The sequence below is a fragment of the Cavia porcellus genome, unplaced genomic scaffold (assembly GCF_034190915.1).
Source record: "Cavia porcellus strain 051 isolate PalLab524CR breed Dunkin Hartley unplaced genomic scaffold, mCavPor4.1 scaffold_10, whole genome shotgun sequence".
Taxonomy (NCBI): Eukaryota; Metazoa; Chordata; class Mammalia; order Rodentia; family Caviidae; genus Cavia; species Cavia porcellus.
This window is the reverse complement of record NW_026947493.1, coordinates 47,429,132-47,450,000: the sequence shown is the minus strand read 5'-3', so window position 1 is coordinate 47,450,000 and position 20,869 is coordinate 47,429,132. Positions and strand designations below refer to the sequence as shown.

The window sequence follows — 20,869 nt, the reverse complement described above, 5'->3', positions numbered from 1 at the left end:
CCTATAATCTATGAAATTGTATAGATTTTACTTGGTATTAAACATGGACAGTTTAAGAAAGTCATGGAATATGAATCACCCAGCACACAGGGCATTTGAGGGAACTGTTTTCAGGTGTGTCTCTCACGCTGCTCAGACATTCAGTAAGCCTCTGTGTCGTTATCTGCCCTCTGTCCTTTTATAAACCCTCAGGATAAGGCTCGGGATGTATCCTGTTGTGTTTTCTGCCCTTCTTCCTTGGATATCCTGGAAAGCAAAGGGTAGGGCATGCTGCGGGCAAAGGTGCTGGCTCCCCTGCCTGGCCACAGACGCTGGCCTGTGGCAGTTGTTCCTAGGTTCCCTCTCCCCCCTGCATCCTAGGTTCCTGCTCTCTGCTAGGTGTGCAAACACACATGATTGTGCCAAATTGAAAAGCAAAATTGTTATTACTCTATGGGTGAGCAAAGGTAAGGCCTGAGCCCCAACCGAGGTCTCTTCTCCCACTTCTTACTGCGACCCAGAACACAGGAGGAGATGGGACTTGGGTAGATACTCAAGGACATGGCAGGCATTCGATGCATATGAAGAGCAAAACAAAAGACACAGACAAGTCTTCAGATTTGAAATGAAGGTAGCATGTTTGGGAGACAATACAGATAGTGCATAGTTTATGTTGGGCAGTACTGGAGGATGAGAGTCTTATTTTCTTTGAGTTTTAAGTTCTGGGCTGCAATTACGGGCTCAACGATATACAAAGTACACCTGCTGGGTTGGTGAATTGCCTTAAGACATAATTTCTCTTAATTAAAATTCTATACTTATCCCCCAAAATTATTGTGATAAGAAAAATGTAAGTTATTCTTTGGAAAAAGTAAAATGTCATGCACATAAGGTATATATATAGAATGCCAATAAAACCTTCAAAAACATGTTACTTGTACATTTTCTCTCTAGAAAAGTTTTTCTTCTTTATTTAGTATGAAGGAATTCAATCCTGAACCATGTTGCTTCCTGGGTTTTATAAGTTATAAATACCATGAAGAATGCATATATCTATGTATCCCCCAAATTCATGTCAGTACCAGTGGATGCTGCCAAAATACGAACTGTGCAGTCAGACTGACTGCTGATGCTAGTGTGAAGGCTTCACGTGTTAGGTAGAAGTCCCTAGACACTGTGGAATGCTACCCTGCCCAGCTCTTTGGTGGGTTGTCGTGTAACCTGGATGTCCCTTGGGCTAGTGTCAGGTGGGCACCGTGCCCACTACTTTTTTACCTGGACTGTGCTCGAAATTGCCAGACAGCCTGAAAAAGTACAAAGAATGATACAGAAGCATTATATAAAGTAAAATTATTAATTACAACGTTTCTGAGATCTATAGTATATTTTCTGATATTTGTGGCAGTACTTTTTAGATGCTCATGATGTACTATGGTGTAATGTCTCCTGAAACAGAGACGTGAAGCTGAATTTCCTCTACTTTGTGTGTCTGAATAGTCCTAGATCTTACTTTTTGTCATATTTCATACAGTAAATTATTTATTCTTCATGCGAAGTAGTCAAAATAGTTGGGATACTTTTAAACAGTAAGTCACTGACGTTTGCACACAGAATAAATCATGCACACCAAAAGCAAACGGAGCTGGAGTGTTCCTGTGTGTTTCTTGCCTTCTACATTCCTGATGCTGATTCCCTTTTAATGTAACTCTATATCTCATGAAAACTGATGTGTTTGTAAGTGCTTGACCTGAAAATATTTTTTTTAGGATCCACCCACTTCAGTTTCCCTTGGACTACGAATGGAAGAAATGATTTTCAATTTGGCAGACACACATCTATTCTTTAACGACTTAGAAGTAAGTTCTAATTGTTTCATGCATACTGTAATTTTTATATCTGAAAATAGATGATGGATTTTAAAATAACAGTGGGATGCTACCTTTTGAAATAAATAGAATTAGTGAGAAATTAATTATTGATTATATTACAGTATGTTTTGCTTTCATGGGATTTCTGTTTGGTATACATTAACTATTGAGTTCCAGAGTTAGATCCCATATGATCATTAGGATTAATGTTTATATCACGAATTCTAAATATTAAGCTCTGTTGATGACCAGAAGCTACATTCATAATTGGCTAGCTTCAGAATCACTGTCAAGATATATTCCCTTTAGAACCCAACAGAATTCATCATACTTAAAGATGCTGTCATGTCAGACTTAATGTATGAGGTCAAATGCTTTTCTGGCGAGTTCAGTTGTTTGGAAAATACTGAAGTCAGACCTCTGCTGTCCGGGTTGCTAAGGTTTCTTCTAACTTCTGTTGATTTTATTAGCACATTATGCCTTGGGGAAAACTTTTATAAGATGGCTAGCTAAATGTGTTATGGGCACTAACAAACAATGATCTTGGTTAGCAGAATTCTTAAGAATAAAGAATGTTGTTTTTTCATATCTCCATTATGAGGAAACATGACTATAACTACATTTCACTCCCTTTTTAATAGAGACAGTTGTTTATTTAAATTCTGCTGTTAAGCAAGCTTGTGGTAGGGCTGCCAACAGGCATTAATCATCAAGTTGTTTTTTGCTAGACTTTATAAATGTATGTTATTTCAGACAGGAGAAGAATCTGAAAGATTCAAATAGAACTTTTACTGATCAAAGTTAATTGGCAGCAATTGGCCTTTAAATATTTCCTGATGTTTCCCTTTTCAAAATCAAGCAAAGTGCACCTTATTTAATAGATGAGCCAAAATCATTTGAAAAATGCCAGTGTGTGACAGAACTTAAATGCGGTTTGTTCAACATCTGTCCCATATTTTGATTTCTTTTCATCTGCAATGAGACTACTCACAGATGAATTGGCAACTTCCAGTGCAATAAAATTATTTAAATGTGCTTTATTTTCCCCACTCCTTAGCAAAATATTTATCTTTACATTTAGAAGAGAAATGCAAAAATATTCTACATTTTAAAGTGCCTGCATCCCTTAAGGAAATTATATGTAAGACATTTTAAGGTCGAAATAGTCTAAGTGTGTGACAAGCTCAGAATTGTCCTTATAAAATTTTAATCATGCTTCTTTTCAAAAGCTGTTTCTAATTTATAGTTGAATTTCACTTCACAAGAAAGCAGCACAAAAAAATCTTATGTTTTCCTGCTGTATTATAATTACTTTTTTAAGTTTCCATTTGTTTCTAAAGATACAGACTAGGTTGATATTTTGTTTTGAGTACAACCTAGTTACTTTTGTTGATGTTAATAGTTGGTAATGACATCCATCAAGAAGAAATTAGAAGCAATTTGCTATTGTTTTAAATTCTACCTTCTTAAAAATGCTGAAGTTAAAAAATGCCAGAGTTTATCTATTCAGTACAAAAGTTATGTTGTGACAAAATGAGATGTTAGGCAAATAAATAACTCGGAATATAGACCAGAAGACTTCCAAACTCACTTTTGATGTAATATAACCAGATTTTAATTGGCATTCATACTGATGTACATAGAGATCAAAATAATAAACATATTAAAGGTTCTATTTTAAGATATAAAAGATAAACTTTTTCATAAATTCAAATTATGAAAAAAGAATACTAGTTTATGTAATCATTGATACCAGATTCTGTTCTTTGCATGAGGACTATTTCTTATTAGAAGTAAAGTAGGAAAGATTGAAAATATAATGCACAAAATAGATAAAAACTAGTGTAGAATCCAAGTTCATAGTCTCGCAAAAGTTAAACATACAGTTATTTTACTTGAGAACAGCATAAAGGCATCAATTAAGGTACTGTTGAAAGATTCATTGAGGCTGTCTTTGGGAATCATTTATTTTCTCTTTATTTGCATAATATTTCAAAAATAAAAATCTGCTCATACTTATTTCAGTCTTTCACTTTATACATGTTTCTGTAATTCAACAATCCTAGGATTGAACATTGTAAGTATAAGTTTCTTTCAAATTAAAAAATAAAAATATTTCCCAGCAAAATAATTTTATTGGCATAACACTTTTAAGAAACCAAAATTATCTCATCAGGCAGAAATGATGGAAATGACTTCACAAACTCATTAGCAATATGTAGTGGCAGGGGATATGAATATTCTAATATATGTAAATTACATTTAGCTTCTTAAGGTCCATAGTGCAAGTAATCACTTGGTTGAAGTTTACCAATCTCTTGGTTGGGCTAGAGTGTGATTTCCAAACTGTTGACATTGGCACTGATTTTTTCTAAAATCTTACCATTTTGCCAGCTGCTTATCTGTATAATTCGGTTAGTTCACAAAACATTCTGAATAATGAAATACTCTATATAAGAGACTTCCAGTAACATTTATTATATCATCAAAGTATGTGCTTGAGTTTACTATGATATGAGTTAGAAAATTTAGGGTATAATTTTTAAAGGCATTTAGAAATATCTTCATGAACTCTGAGAAATAAAAATATTAACCATTTAAATTTTAAGTCTTGTCATCTCACTGAGTGACTTTTCTCATTTAAAAAAAGACATAATTTACATTATTTTTTCAGGTAAGAAATTAAAAGGAAAATTTTTGTTTTTCTGTATATAGAAATGTTTGACTGTTAAGGAACATGAGTGACAGGGAGATGTAATTATCATAGGGTGTAATATTTTCCCCACCAGAGACAGGTTTAGATGTCCATTCCGTAGCACACTTCTGGCTTTCTTATTTCCAAGTCTGACTAACGTCCTGCATATCATTTTACAAAAAAGGCTCCGTGTGCAATATGATGGCGCTTATATGGAAGTCATTTTTTATGAATGACAGTATAGATTTGGAGGATTTTTTTTCCAGCTTCTTTAGTAAAAGTGTGACTCTTGCTGACTGAATGGAGAAAGAGTTCTTTCTGTTGGAGTGTAATTGAAAAGCAGTCTGCAGACAGTGGGGAAAGACCTTCAGCAATGTAATGTTTCAGTTTAACCTGCTGCTGGTCAGTTCTCCAGCTAGACTTTTCCCCAGCTAAAAGAAAATGTTTTATGAACATGGATATGTCTAAAGAAAAATAAAGCATTATGCTTATGTAGGATTTTCATTTTCTGCCTAGTGCTAAGGAATATGACTTCACTGAACTTATGGTTGCCATCCTAACTGGAATAGTTGACATGGTAGCCTTGCACAGTGTGCAGGAACTGTGTGTCTGCTCCCAGGTCACATTTACTCCTATAGGATTAGGGTGAATAGTGGGGACCCTTTTTTGTGTCAGGCATGTGTAGCTGACACACACATCACACTTACCAGCAAAGTGTGAAGCTGTGTTGGAATTCGTCTCTTCCCTGTCCTAGTGCCTTGTTTAGTTGGGACATACCAAAAGGTGCTTTGATTCTTGGGTGTCAGAATTTATAGTATGGATACTGCCATCCTTGCTTGGGCTTCGCATCTCTAAATTCCCATATCAATTGTGGTTTTTTTCAAGTATCTACACCTGTGGCCTCTTAGTTTCACATATTGTGTTTTAAGAATATCTGACACACAAAGATTCTAGTCTCACTAGAGTCTGGGTTTGATGAATCAAAGGACAAGGTGAAATGCTTTGTGGGTAGTATCTAGATTATACCACCAATTCCAGAGAATAAGCTACAGTGATTTTTCTTAAAGCAGTGAGTTTGCACCTTGTTTTAATTCAGTTTTAAAATTTGAAATAGTGCTTTATTATTGTAAAACCCACATTGTCATGTATTAAATGTTTTAATACATTTTATTTAGAAATTTACTTTTAGCTAGGAGAAAAAAATGTCTGTTATGTCAATGTTAATTGATTTCCAGTGAAACATGGACCAAATACTCTTGCCTCCAAAAACATAAGATGTTTAAAACTAATCCTTCTGGCATGGTGGCTCACACCTCAAATCCCAGCACTCGGGAGGCTGAGGTGGGAGGATCATTGCAAGTTCAAGACCAGCCTGGGCTACAAAGTGAGCTCAAGGCCAGCCTGAACTACATAGTGAGACCCTGTCTCAAAAAAGACAAAAAAAAAAAAAAAAAAAAAAACCTAATCCAGAAGTTGAATATTTGAATTGGGTACACATAATTACATAAATATAAGTATATCCAAATTATATAAGTATCATTTATCTAGAAAGTGCTTTATTTTCTATAAATAAAGAAGAAACTCTAGGGCCTAGCATCTAGCTTTGTGGATACCGTAAGCTTGGTTTTCAGCTGCCAAAGAAGGCTCTGGCAAGGAAAGTGCTACAGGAAAGGCCCAAGCTTTTCTCTGCTTTTCTCCTTTCCACGAGTCAAAGACCATGGTATGAAAGTGTGTGGGCACACCGGTAATTACATCCCAATCATAAATACCCCTCTATACGTACACATATGCACGATATATGTCTCCGCCATCTCTGTACTTAGCGTTCTTATATTTGGTATTTTGGATTTTTGTGTGATGAATTCAAACATTGGAAACCACATTTCTTTAGTTCTGGAAGCTGCCTCCTATCACCTTTTGTACATATTAACTTTTTTCTATTTTTATTATTAGTGTTTCTGCAATACTCAATAGGTATATTGGTTTTGGGGAACTGGTACTTGTGTGTAGCATATCTTTATAATTTTTATCCCCTTACTTTCCTTCCATTCTCCCTCCTCTGACCCTCATCCACATGCCAAAAAAATATGCCTTTTTATTTTCTTTGATCTATGCTTTACTTCACTGTTCTATCCAATTATGATTTAGGTTTCTCATTTAAGAGAAGCCAGGTAATGTCTAACCTTCACTAAGCATATGGAACCAGTTCCATCCATTTTCCAGCAAATGACATGGTTTCATTCTTTTTTGTGACTGAACAATATTTTGTTGTGGGTATATGTACCATGTTTTCTTTACCCATAAGTCTGGTGATCAGTACCTAGGCTGGCTCCGGAGTCTAGCTATTGTGAATTATGCTGCTATAAATACGGGTATGCACTGGATCACTACAGTATAATGTCTTCAACTCTTTCAGAATTACACTGGGAGAGTTATAACTGGGTCAAATGGAATTTCTGGTTTTAGTTTTCTGAGGAATCTTCACACTGATGTCCATAGCACTGTACTAGTTACCTCACCACCAGCAATGTAAGAGTGCTCATTTTCCCTCTGTGTCCTTGCCAGAATTTGCTGTTTTTGTATTCATGAAGATAGTCATTTTGACTAAGGTGAAATGAAAAAATCAGAGTTGTTTTGATTTGCTAGAAATTTAGATTTGATTTGCTAGAACTTTTTTATGTTCTTGTTGGCCATTTGTATTTCTTTTAAGAAGCATCTATTTAGCTTATTTTGCCACTTTTTAATAGAGTCATTTGTTTTTGAAGGTTAATTTTTTCTAGTTCTTTGTATATTCTAGAACATAAGTTCTGTATCAGAGAGTAGCTGGTAAAACTTTTTTCCCATTTTGTAGGTTGACTCTTCACTCTGTTGATTTCGTTTGTGGCACAGAAGCTTTTTAATTGGATGTGATCCCATTTGTTGATTCTTGATATTTCACATGCTATTGTAGTTCTTTTTAGGAAAACTTTGCCTATATCTATGTTTAACCTATGTATGTTACAGCAGTTTCAAAGTTTTTGTGTTTATATTTATGTCTTTGATCTATTTTGATTTTATCTCAGTACAGATGAGAGATTGGGAATCTAATTTCTTCTCAACATGGATATCTAGTTTTCCAAGTACCTTGTGTTTAAAAAAAAAAAAAACCCATCTTTTCCCCAGTGTCAAAAATCAGATAGCTGAAGGTACCTGGGCTACCTTCTGTGCCTTCCATTTTGTTCCATTGGTCCACATGTCTGTCTTTGTGCCAGTACCATGCTGGATCTTATTAGTATAACTTAAAATTCAGAATTGTGATGCCTCCCTCTTTGCTCTTTTTGTTCGGTATTGCTTTGGCTATTCTCAGTTTCTTTTGGCTCCATAGAAATTCTATAATTAAATTTTCTAATTAATAGAAAAATATTGTTGGTATTTTAATAGAGATGTCATTAAATATGTAGGTCACTTTTGGTTATAACTATTTTAATGTCATTAATTCTGCCATCCTGAAAACAGGGTATGTCTACCCATTTTCTTACATCATCTTCAATCTCTTTCTTCAGAGTTCTGCAGCTTTCATTATAGAGATCTTTCACCTCCTTGGATATGTTGATTCATAGCTTAAGGGAAGAAGTAAATTCTTCAAGTGACAAAGGATTATTAGACATGATAAACTGTATTGAATTTGTTTCAGCTGTCTTGCAACTGAGGCCAAAATAAAGCAATGCCTGTAATTTTACCCATAATTGTTACTAATAATTTTTATTGTTTTTCCTATTCTTAACATCCCTCATAAGATTCAGTTTATTTTATCTGGTTAAAAATATGTTCAGACTTCCCTTATTTAATATTTATCAAAAATTAATAGTCAAAAATATGTAGTAGCATCAACTAATAAAAGACATTTACTCTATACCAGCAGCCAGTGATTGTAATAGGCTGTAAAAGAATACAGACTAATTGCTATTAAAGTGGAAACAAAATAAGAAGACCCACTGTCAATGCTACTATTCCACACCGTTCCAGGAATTTGAGGAAGTACAATAAGACATAATCTATAATTGATGAAATGAAAATAATTAAAGTAATTGATACTTATAAAAGATTTGACAGGTGTAGAGAATTAAAGAGAATCAACTGGACTATTCTTAGAATTATGTAACAATAGGCTTTGAATGTGAAAGGATACAAAATTAAATGTAAAAATCAATCACCTTCCTATATAAGAACTAGATAATGTACAGAAAAATAATTTTTAAAGCTCAGCAGAAATTATAACACAAACACAAAATAATCAGAAAATGAAAGATAAGGAGTACTTTATGTAAAACTACTTTGAGAAATATGATAAAACTATAACAATACTGAGAGATATAAAAGAAGATCTGAATAGTTGAGCTTTCTTTCCTTTTCTTTTTTGTTATTGATAAAATTGTTCTGAGTTCTATTTGGAAAGGTAAAACAATAATTAGAAAATTTTAACAAAACCTGGTGAGTGAGTGTCTGGCTCAATGATATATTAGTGTTTTGTGCCTCTACAATCACGTGAAATTTGATACTGCATAACAGCGATGTTAAACCAACTACAGAGAGAAGAGTGAGTTCAGAGAGACCTAAAGTGAAGAAATGGACTGACTTACTATTACAATCTAAAATTAAACAGTTAAATATGAAAGAGTAAAACACAAGGAAAAAATAAGTAAATTAAAAATTCTAGATGATCATTTGGCAATGAGAATTTATAAGTTGTTGATACCATCTGTATTAATTACACATCTGAGACTTTTAGTGAATTATGGAATTCTTTTTTTAATTTTATTTTAAAGAGGGTAAAATTAAACAACAATACATATCATAAGGAAACAACGTAAGAGACACAGATTTCAAAGCAAGACAAATGATCTTCACTGTCTATCACATTCTCTTGTTTTCTTCTAAATAGCTGTCCATATCTTTGCATACAATGAATTCATACAAAACAAAGTAGTATAAAACTGATCAGAACAGGATGATGAAGGCATTTTAGGTCTTCAAGATCAGACAATAGGGAAATCAACAATAGCTGCCGTAATGTCTCTCATTCTCTTCAAAATAGCTGTCCATATCTTCACATATGTTGAAATTAAAATAAAACAGACTAAAATCACTGTGAACAAATGGATTCTAATCATAGTTTGTTTCTTGATCTAGATATTGTTTGTACCAATGTGTTTAGTTTGTAAGCATTTCTCAAGCTGTAATACCTTTTAACTGCAATTTCCTTCTAAAAGTTACTTTTTGAGGAATATATATATGTTATATATATATATATATATTGCTTATTCTTATCTGCTAAAAAATTAATGTCTATATAATACATTCATTTTTCTTTCTCTAGTATAGTACCTAGTAAATGTGTGTTGAATAAGTGGATGAATAATGATTTACAAAAAGATAAAATCTGGAATTTTAACATTGATTAATGTCTGGGATTCAGGTTTTTTTATGTATTATTTTTATTTTTCTGTATATTTCAAATTCTCTATAAATGTATCTATTTCTTATATAATCAGTAAAGCAAGCACTATTCATCATAGAGATAATACAAAAGACAAAAGCATGCAAAAATTTGTAACCAACAAAACAAAAACTAAAGTTATGGCAACTCATTAAGAAATACACTAACTATTGCATAGTATAAATGAACAAAGTCTATAAACAGACACTTGATAAGAGCATTAAAGTTACCAACCAACATGAAGTCAGGAAAAATGTTGGATTTCACAAGGAGTAATCAGAAATGTTAAATCAGTAGTCCATGTTCAACCCCTGCCCATCAAATTGGCCAACTTAAAACCAACAGTGTAGTCTATGGTGCAGTAAATGAACACTGTGGGCATTTCTGGCAAAGTACAAATTGATACAAATTTTCATAGAAGCAGCATCATGATATGTAGTCAGAACTTTAATTTTCCAATCCTTCTCTAATTGTACCTTTGGCATCCTTTCTAAGAAAATGGAGGACTTGGAGTATAGCTCAGGAGTAGAACATGCTTAGTATGTACACAGTACTGACTGCTATCCCCAACACTACACACACACGCACACACACACACACACACACACACACACACACACACAATAGAGTTGCAATAATAATTACTACTCTCAAACTAATGGTAATAAGCATTTATTGAATATTTGTCCAAAGTGTTCAACATACCTCACTCCATTTAATATTCCGATGCATATGATAGCATTTAATATCCTGATGTCTCTTATTTCTATTTTATGGAGGAGCCAAGTAAAGTTTAGGATGATTAGAACAAAGCCTGTCTATGGTCACAGCTTCTGAGTAACAGATTCTGATTCAGGGCCACTGCTAACCCAAAGTCCACTCAGCCCTACCCTGGACCCCCAGAAGGTGTTTTTCTTTTGCCAATAAAACATAGAAATGTTATTTTAATATCCATTAAGAGGTTGATAATGAAATAATTTTTGCTACGCCCTCATTAAAAATTAAGATAGTTCATTATTTTTAAGGACAAATATTCATGATCTACTTCAAATTTTTTTTCAAAAATTGGCCGTATAAGACAGAATAGCCATAATGGTAAAATTTATGAACTCTTTTAAAAAGCTACAGGGAAATATATTTTTCAAAGCTACCATGAATGAATGAATAAACAAGTTGTGGTATTTATTCACAATGGAGTATTACTTTGTCATAAAGAAAGATAGACTTGTCTCATTTGTACAAAACTGGATGCACTTTGAGACTATAATGTTAAATAAATCAGACACACTAGGGTAAATATCACTTGGTCTGTCTTACATGAGAACCCAAAGTACAAACAAAAACGGTGAGCAGTGGGGAGATAGGTCTTTCCCAGATGGGAATGTGATCAAGAGATGGAGGAGTACAGGGAAGGAAAAAGAACTGAAAAAGGGCATTAGGGTGTGTTACGTACATTTACCAACTGCACACGAGGAATGTAAACACTGTGCACTGCACACATGTACCAAAAATTCAAAAAATGAAAAACTACGAACAACCAAAAAACCCACTGCCAACAATATACTGAATGAGGAAAGGCTGAAATAATTTTCTCTAAAATCAGGAATGAGACAGACACTTCTGTTCAATAAGGTACCTGAAACTTTAGCTAAAGCAATCAGGCAAGAGAAAGTGATCAAACGGATAAGAACATGAAAAGAGATCAAATTGTCCCTACATGCAGATCATAAAATTTATTTACACAGAAGACTCAAAAACTTCACCACAGACCTTTAAATATGATAAATTCTGCAAAGTAACAGGATATAAAATCAACACACAAAAATCAGTAACTTTCCTATAGATTCATAACGAAACTCCTGAGAAAGAAACTGGGAAGTCAGTTATACTCAAAATAGCTTCAAAAATTTAAATACCCACCAACTAAAAAACAATTTTTAAGAACAGTCTATAAAATGTAATATATTATCCTGATTTTATTACCTATGGCATACTGAAGGTGGACATGTTAAAAAGTTACCAGTCTTTATCTCTGAATGATTAAGTTATAAATGCTTTTTTTCTGTTATGTCTCAAAGCTGAGGTATTCTTGTAGCATCTCATAGTCTCTTTTTAATGTGAGAAAATTATTATTATTCTACTTTTTATTATTAGTGCATGTTGATAATATGGAATGTTGAGATGCATTTTAGTAAAATGGCAACATACCCTAATCTTTTTACTCTCCCATTACCCCTTCTCTCCTCCCTTCCCCTCTCTCTGACCCCCTTCCCCATCTCCAATAGTCTATTTCCTTGTTTTCTGTTATTGCACTATATATCTAGTTAGTTAGCTTGTTTCTTATGTAAGAGAGAACACGTGGAATTTAAGTGAGTCTGGCTTATTTCACTTAACATAATGGCCTTGAGTTCCATCTATTTTCCTGCAAATATGATTTCATTCTTATTTATGCTGAATAATATTCTATTGTGTAAATATTTTCTGTTTTCTTTATCAATTCACCTATCGATGGGCATCTAGTCTGTTTCCACAGCTTGGCTGTTGTGAATTGTGCTGCTATAAATATGCATGGGCATGTTTCACTGGTGTATATGTGCAGTTTAATTCTTCTGTGAATATACCAAGGGGTAGATATAGCTGGATCCTGTGGTATTTCTCTGTTTATTCATTTTGAGGAATCTGCACAGTGATTTCCACAGTAGTTATAGTAACTTCCATTCTCATGAACAATTAAGAGTAGAACCTATCTCATTAGTATTCATTGTCTTAAGTGTTTCTGATGATAGGCATTCTGCCTGGGATGAGATGGAATTTAAATATTGTTTTGACTTTCATTTCTCTAGTGGCTTAAGATGCTGGCATTTTCTAATATATATTTACCATTTATACTTCTTCTTTTGAGAAGTGTCTGGTTCATTTGCCCACTTTTGATTGGGTTGATTTTGAGTTCCTTAAAAATTCTAGATGTTAATCTTCTATTTGAAGAGTAGATACTAAAGATTTTTCTCATGCTGGCAGTTGTCTTTTCACTCTGTTTATTATTTCCTTTGCTGGGCAGAAGCTTTTCAATTTAAAATAATCCCACTAGCTGATTCTAGGTATTAACTTCTATGGTTTTGGATTCCTAATTAAGATGACTTTGCCTGTGCCTGTTACTTCCAGTTTTCCCTGTGTTGTCTTCCAGAAGTTTCAATTTATAACTTTATATCTATGTCTTTGATCCATTTTGATTTGACTTTAGTTAAGGGTGAAAGAGACATCTAGTCACAGTCTTCTCTATATGGATATCCAGTTCTCCTAGCATCATTAGACTATATTTCTCCAGTATATATTTTTGGCACCTTTGCCAAAAATCACACAGCTGTAGACACGTGGCTCATATCTGCATCTTATTGCTGTTCTACTGATCTATATGTCTATTTTTGCACCCCTGCCATATTGTTTTTGTTGTTGTAACTTAGAAGTCTATCTTGAAATCTAGTGTTGTATGCCACAGACATTGCTCTTTTTGCTCAGGATTGCTTTAACTAATCTTGGTCTTTTTGATTTTATATGACTTACAGGATTGTTTTTGTTTTTCTAGTTCTGTGAAGTATGATGTTGGTTTTTTAACAGAGATTGCGCTGAATCTGTAGATCACTCTTAATAATAATGTGGCTGCTTTCACATTAGTAGTTTTTTCAACCCATAAATGAAGTCAGTCTTTCTATTTTTCTAATATCTTTTTCAAATTTTTTCTTTTGTAGTTTTCATTATAGAGAGATTTCATTTCTTTGGTTTAGGTTGATTCTTAGATATTTAAATTTTGGGAGCTGTAATGATCAGAATTGATTTTCTGCTTTGTTTCTCAATGAATTCATTATTAATGTACAGGAATGTTATTGACTTTTGTGTACTGATTTTATATCCTGTCATTTTGTTTATCAGACTTAAAGATGTTCTGAGGAAGTTATTTTAGTCTTCTGTGTAAAAAATCATATAGTGTGCAACTTAACTTCTGTTTCTATTCTTACCCCTTTAATTTCTTTCATTTGCCTGATTACTCTGACTACAATGGCAAGTACTATATTGAACAGAAGTGGTTATCTCATTTCTGATTTTAAAGAGAATCCTCTCAGTTTTTCCTCATCCAACATGCTTTTGGCCAGTGGGCATATCATATATGGCTTTTATCCGTTTGAGGTAAAATCTTTCCTTTTCATCAAGGTTTTTATCATGAAGGGATGTTGGATTTTACTGAAGGTTTTTCTGCATCTGTTGAGATGATCATATGGTTTTTATATTGATTCTTTTTATGAGGTGTACTGCATTTATTGATTTATGTATTACTGTCCTTGCATCCTTGAAATGAAACCAAATTAGTAATGGTGTGTAGTCTTTCTCGTATTGAGAAGTTTTGCCTCTATGTTCATAGCAGGTACTGGTCTACAGTTTTCTTTCAGTGTTGAGTTCTAATCTTGTTTTGTTATCAGAATAACTATAGCATCATACAATAAACTTTGCAGTATTTCTGCATTTTCTATTATATCAAAAAGTTTGAAAAACATTAGTGTTCTTTTCTAAAGATCTGGTAAAATTCAGCAGTGAATCAATTAGGTTTTGGGCTTTTCTTAGTTTGTAGACTCTTAATTGGTGCCTCAATATCATTGCTTGATCTGCTTAGATATTTTATATCCTCTTGGTTCAACTTATGTAAATCATTTGTGTCTAGGAATCTATGTTTTCAGAATCATTCTCTAGATTTCACTGGTGCTTCTTGTTATTTCATCTTTTGCATTTCTAACTTCTGTGTCTTATGATTTTTCTAATTTTAGTCATCACTGGTGACTTGCTAGTAAGTGTGTAGGCATGGTTCTATATACTGGAAAGAAAGTAGTTGTTGGATAATAGACAGTGTCTTTATGGAGTTACTGCTGTGGAAAAGAAATAGGAAATAAATACAGTGTGCATCAAATGCCTTCAGAAGGAGGTAAGTAGCATGAAGAAGTTTAAACAGTGCAGAGTGCAGTGGAGTAGAGAAATGTTAGGCAAGATGATCAAGAAGAAGTGTATCTGAGGAGGTGAAATTCGTGAAGAAGTCAGCAAGTCGATGGCAACGCAGCTGCAACAGTATGGCAGGGAAGCGCTCTGACACAGGAAAGGCAAGGGCAAAGGCTTTATGGCAAGAATGAGTTTTACTCCTTTGAGAAAAAAAAAGGACCAGTATGGTTGGAACAGAAACAGTTTGGCAAAAGTGACAGGGTACAAATCATGAAGGTCCTGTAGACTGTAGTGAAGAATTTTTTCTAACTGCATGGGAAGCCGTGGAGAGATCTAAGTGTGGACATGATAAAATAGTGTCCATACTTTTTAAAATACAGTGTTAAATGAGGCACAGGGGCAGCAAGCTTGGGACCAATGAGACTAGTTGGCAGCTGCCACAGCCAGCCAAGGAACACATAGCTGTAGAATCTCTAGACATGGTGAAAAATCCTAAGATGTACAGTATATATTGTTAGAAGCACTGGCAGGATTTGAGAGGACCTGATATGAGAGCAGAGGCAGAATCTAAGATGACTGCAGGTTTTGGCTTGAGTCACTCAACAGGGCTCACATTTCTGAGATGAGGAAGTATAGGTTCAGGTTGGTAAAGAGTGAGCTTCAAGTCTTCTGTGTTGAGAATATCAGGCTTAAATATCTATTCAATCTACAAGTCAACAAATGCTGTGAGCAGGCATATGGGAAGGTTTAGATCTCAGAGAGGGGAAATTTTGATGGTATAGTGTTAGGAGTCATAAAATCTATGAGCCTGGACATGTGAGCCATGGCATCACATAGGGCAGAGTATAAATTGAGAAAAGGGCCCAAAGTGGAGCATTAGCCAAGCTAGCAGTTAAAATAGAGCCAAGAATAAAGAACTCTGAAGAAATGAATTGTAAGGAATAGCCCAAGAAATAGGTGGGGAAATATACAGCGTCACAAAAACCTCTCAAGTAATATCCAAGAACTAGAGAACCAGGCAGCCAGCGGCAAAGAAGATGACTGTGGGATCAACCTGCATGATGAATGTGAACGGCTAATCAGTACCATTTCACTGCAGCAAGGAAAGGAAAGCCCAGCTGAAATGGCTGAGGAGAGGATGAAGGTTGCACATGGTATGTAAGAAGGACTGGAAGATGATGCATAGGCAGACGGCACAGAGATGGGTGTGGAGTGGGTGAAGGGGAGCATTGGGTTAGGGGAGGGTTGTTTAGATTTTAAACAGAAGACATTTAGACATATTTGAATGGGAGTAGAAATGATTCAGTAGACAAGAAAAGACACAGAAAGTGATAAGCAGAGACAGTACCTTCCAGAGTACAACACCAGTGTTGAGTGATGGGGGTCCATGGCAGCAGTCTTAGGGTTGGATAAGAAACACAACAGAATGTGAGTAGATTCACGCATGGGGAGACTCAGTAGCTGCAAGAGGAGGCTGTTCTTCCTGTGGAAACACTCACTGTCCTGCATTGTGATTTTCTGCCTCCATTGTTTTTTCCTCCACTAAAGATTTCTTGAAGCCTGGGTCCAGCTCTTATCTGCTTGGACCCTGACCTCCTACACACAGGATTTGGTACATGGAGAACTCTCATAAATGCTCCATAAAAATTTTTCCAAAGTTTTCAAATTAATACTGTACCATGAAAGCTACTATTCTGACAATTTTCCAAAGTTAACTTTTTATAGTAAATGAAGATTAATCACAGTCTTAGAAAAAATTGAAATCGAACAAGGTGTTACACTTTGATATCCTTTTTTTAAGTCATATTTTCAAAATTCTTAATATCAAAGTAATATACATACAAGAGGACATTTTACATCATATAAAATTATAAATAGTAATGCTCCAATGTGGGGTTAAAAATAACGAAGGTAGGGCTGGGGATTTAGCTCAGTGGTACAAGCACATGCCTGGCAAGTATGAGGTCATAAGTTCAATCCCCAGTATCAACCCCCCCAAAATAATAATGAAGGTATATACATAAAAAGATAAAAGCTTTGTCTATATTAAAAATATTAAAAAATAATTTTCATAAGAAAAACTGATTTGTGTGTAGTAGGATTAAACCTTAATTTTTCATTATAGTTTTACTTTCTATAGTTAATATTTCTGTTTTATTAACATGTTAGTGGTATGCTGATTCACTGTGACATTTCCGTACGTGCATATAGCATGTTTTGATCATAATCTTTCAACCTTCTTCTATATTTGTTCTCTAATTCTAGCACCATAATATTTTTTACAATTATGAAAACATTGAATATAATTACAACTCTATTTCAACTTGACCCAAAGCCCTGTATATGTGTGACTTATTATCCTACAGTTCTACAGCTACCAGAGGTCCATTTGATGGATTCCTTCATTCATAAGGGTCCTTTCTGTACCTCAGCTTCCCATCTGTGAAAGTGGGTGATAGCATACCTCACAGGTCTTGTGAGCATTGCGTGAGTCAGTATCTGTTTTGTGCATTAGAATCAGCCCTGGTACACAGAAAGCACTAGGGAGGTCTTAGCTGTTGTGACTGTGTGTTGAGTATTTTCTGCATCAAGAACACAGAGCCAACCTCTGTAAGACTGAAGAAGAGAAGATGAGAATGATTTAAGAAGCGGCCAGGGAATGAAGGACATGAACAGAAATAAACCAAAAAACTCAAACTCCATATAGTATTCCAACAGAAATCACCTAGAAACACCAATAAACATTAGAGCACATCTACCTGGCCTCCTGCACACCTGCCTTCACCCCTGCCACTGAGGAAGGTGTGCGGTCCACACCTGGACAGCTTCTGTACCTGGCTGCCCTGGCACTGTGCTCTCCTTCCCATAAGTGAGGGTGCTGGCTCTGTGGGAAAAGACACGCGTTTTCCAAACATTTTAAAAATAATATTTCAGGGACTATTTTTATAGGCTGCATGTACTGTACATGTGCAAATACTTCTATAAATTATATTACAAAAATGAGATCATGTTGTTTATATTGCTGTCTCATTTTTCTTGTTATAATTTATTTATTTACTTATTCATGGGCTTGCTATTTGCTTATTTACTCAACTTTATTTTAATTTTTTAAAATTCATACTTGTCTGGTACACATAATGTTTATATTCATTTTAAGGAGTGGGTAAATGAACTAAACATATTTACTTTATTCCCTTTCTCTTACCCATCTCCTTCCCTCCATCTTTAGATCCTCTTTTCCCATTCTCATTATTTATTATAAATTTTTAGTTCATACTTAAGACATATTCAGATTACATTCTTTGAGGATGGTTGGTATATGTAGATGATCTTTCTTAAATCATTTACCCTCTGCTTCCCTTCCCCCACTGCCTGTACCCCAGACTCTTGTGTTCACTCCCACTTACAAAATATCTGTCTCCTCATTTCCTTTTATCAAATTTTTATTTTGCTATTTATTTGTACTTTGAGTTATTCAAATGAGAGAAGCTTTATGATATTTAAGCTTGCATGTCTGATTTATGTCACTTAACATTGTATTTTCAAGGTATGATTTCCTACAAATGTCATAAATTCATCTTTATGTATAACCAAAGAGTATTCCATTCTGTGTATACAACTTTTTGTTTAGCCATTCATCTGTTGATGAACATATAGGCTGCTTCTAAGATTTAGCTATTATGAATTCTGCTGCTATCAACATTGGTATCCATGTATCTCTGTAATGTGATATGTTTAGCTCTTTTGGGAAGATACTTAGAAGGGCAATAGCTGGGTCAAATGGAATTTCTATTTTTAGTGTTTTGAGGAATCTCCATAATGATTTCCATAATGGTCATACTAGTTTATATTCCCACTAACAATGTAGAAGGGCTCCTTTTTCCCATTGCCATGCCATCATATGTCTTTATTTTGATTTGTTAGTGATTGCCATTCTTTATGGTGTAAGAGAAAATCTTAGTGTTAGTTTTCATTTCTCTGGTGGCTAGAGATATTGAACATTTTTCATGTGTTTATTGGTCAATTATACTTCTGAGAAGTATCTCTTCATTTCATTTGTCCATTTTTGATTGAGTGTTTTATTTTGAGAGGTCTAATTCTTTTAGTTTTTTATATATTCTTGGTATTAGTTGTCTGTCTGAAATGTAGCTGTCAAGGGTATTTTCTCATTCTATAGTTTGCATCTTTACTCTGTTGGTTGTTTCATTTGATGTGCAACAGCTTTTTAATTTATTATAATCCCATTTAATTCTGTTATGTACAATAGTTCTTTTCAAAAGGTCCTCACCTACCCCCATTGACTTCAAGAGTTTTACTTCTCTTATCTGTCAATAGATGAGGCATTTCTGTGTTAATATTTAGATCTTTGATCCATTTTGATTTTACTTTAATACATGGTAAGAGGGTTGGATCCAGCTGAAATATTCTGCACTTGGGTAGGCAGTTTTGCCCGCACCATTTGCTAAAGAGCCTTTCTTCTAATTTTATATTTTTTACTCCCTTATCAAAATTAAATATCTGGAAAAAATATGAAAAAATGTTCAACATCAGTGGTCATTCAAGAAATGCAAGTTAAAACAACACTAAGATTCCGTGTCACCCCAGAAAGAATGGCAACCATTAAGAAATCAACCAATAACAATGTTGAAAGGTATATGGGGAAAAGGGAACTCTTCTCCACTGTTGGAGGGAGTGTAGACTGAGGAAAGTCAGTGTAGAGATTCCCCAGAAATCTGTGTGGAGATTCCTGAAAACTAGGGTTAAAAGTCTTATTACACCCAGCTGTTCCCTTCCTGGATATCTTCCCAGAAGAACTAAAAACATCATACACATCAATATACGTGCAATGATGTTTATAGCAGCACAATTTGTAGTAGCTAAATCAAGGAAACAACCAAATGTCCATCCACAGAGGAATGGATTTAAAAAGTGGAATTTTATACAGTGGAGGACTGCTCAGCCCTAAAAAAGGATAAACCGGAGACTTTTAAAAGTAAATGGATGCAACTTGAGACCATACTCATAAGGGAAATAAATCACATTCACATGTGTAAACATCGTATTATCTCCCTTGAGTGAGAAATTTAGAGAGTAAATAGTCTAAAATGTACAATAGATATTTGTGAACTGGGAAGAAATTAATCAAAAGGAAAAAGGAACTAGAGTGAAAAGGAAAAGGACAGTAGAAAAAAGGGAAAAATGACACTATTAGTATCTCTTAGATCATTAAAAAGGAAAGTCTTTACTAATATCAATTGGAGAAATTTTTATGCCCGTATCTTATACCCTGAGCAACTACTTTAAGCATCTAATGTATTAACTAATTGTTACTTTCCTATTATTTTGTTATGAAAATAAAATAGTGTTCTGGGGTTGTTTCTATATCCTCTTTATTTTTTAACATCCTACTATCTTATAAGGTAAAATATAGTTGTAAAATATAACTTGTGTGTAAAATATAGTTTCATCACGAATTTGAAAGTATTTCATCATAGATATCAAGTATCAGCTATTTAGGTACTTTCAATGTTTTGGAAACCCAAACATTTTCAATTTATGTATGTGAGTCTGTGTGTTTGCATGCCAATGAGTATGTATATAGGTATATGTTATGTGTATTTGTGAGTGTGAGTGAGTAGGCTATGAGGGATATGTTACTGTAGTTATCCAGAAAGATATGGAACAGAAATTCTAAAAATCAAATGGAAAGCTGGTAAGAATTTTCAGTGCTTACTTTCCAATATTCCTTTGATGTTCATTCTAATTAATAACTCCACAAACTATATGAGAAAGTTAATTGTCCTAAAAAAATCTTCCTGATAATAAATATTAACACTATTTTTCAAATGTGGTGGATAGAATTGCATTGTT

General features: G+C 34.2%; 1 protein-coding gene across 17 annotated transcripts in view; it reads left to right on the top strand.

Annotated features, from left to right (window-relative positions):
* Eya1 (EYA transcriptional coactivator and phosphatase 1) overlaps nt 1-20,869 on the top strand; it is a 328,770-nt gene that overhangs the window by 273,836 nt on the left and 34,065 nt on the right. For all 17 annotated transcript variants that reach the window (XM_063257446.1, XM_063257454.1, XM_063257445.1 and 14 more), the window contains one exon: nt 1,746-1,835. In XM_063257446.1, coding sequence (XP_063113516.1) covers nt 1,746-1,835 — 90 coding nt within the window. The remainder of the gene's footprint in view (nt 1-1,745; nt 1,836-20,869) is intronic.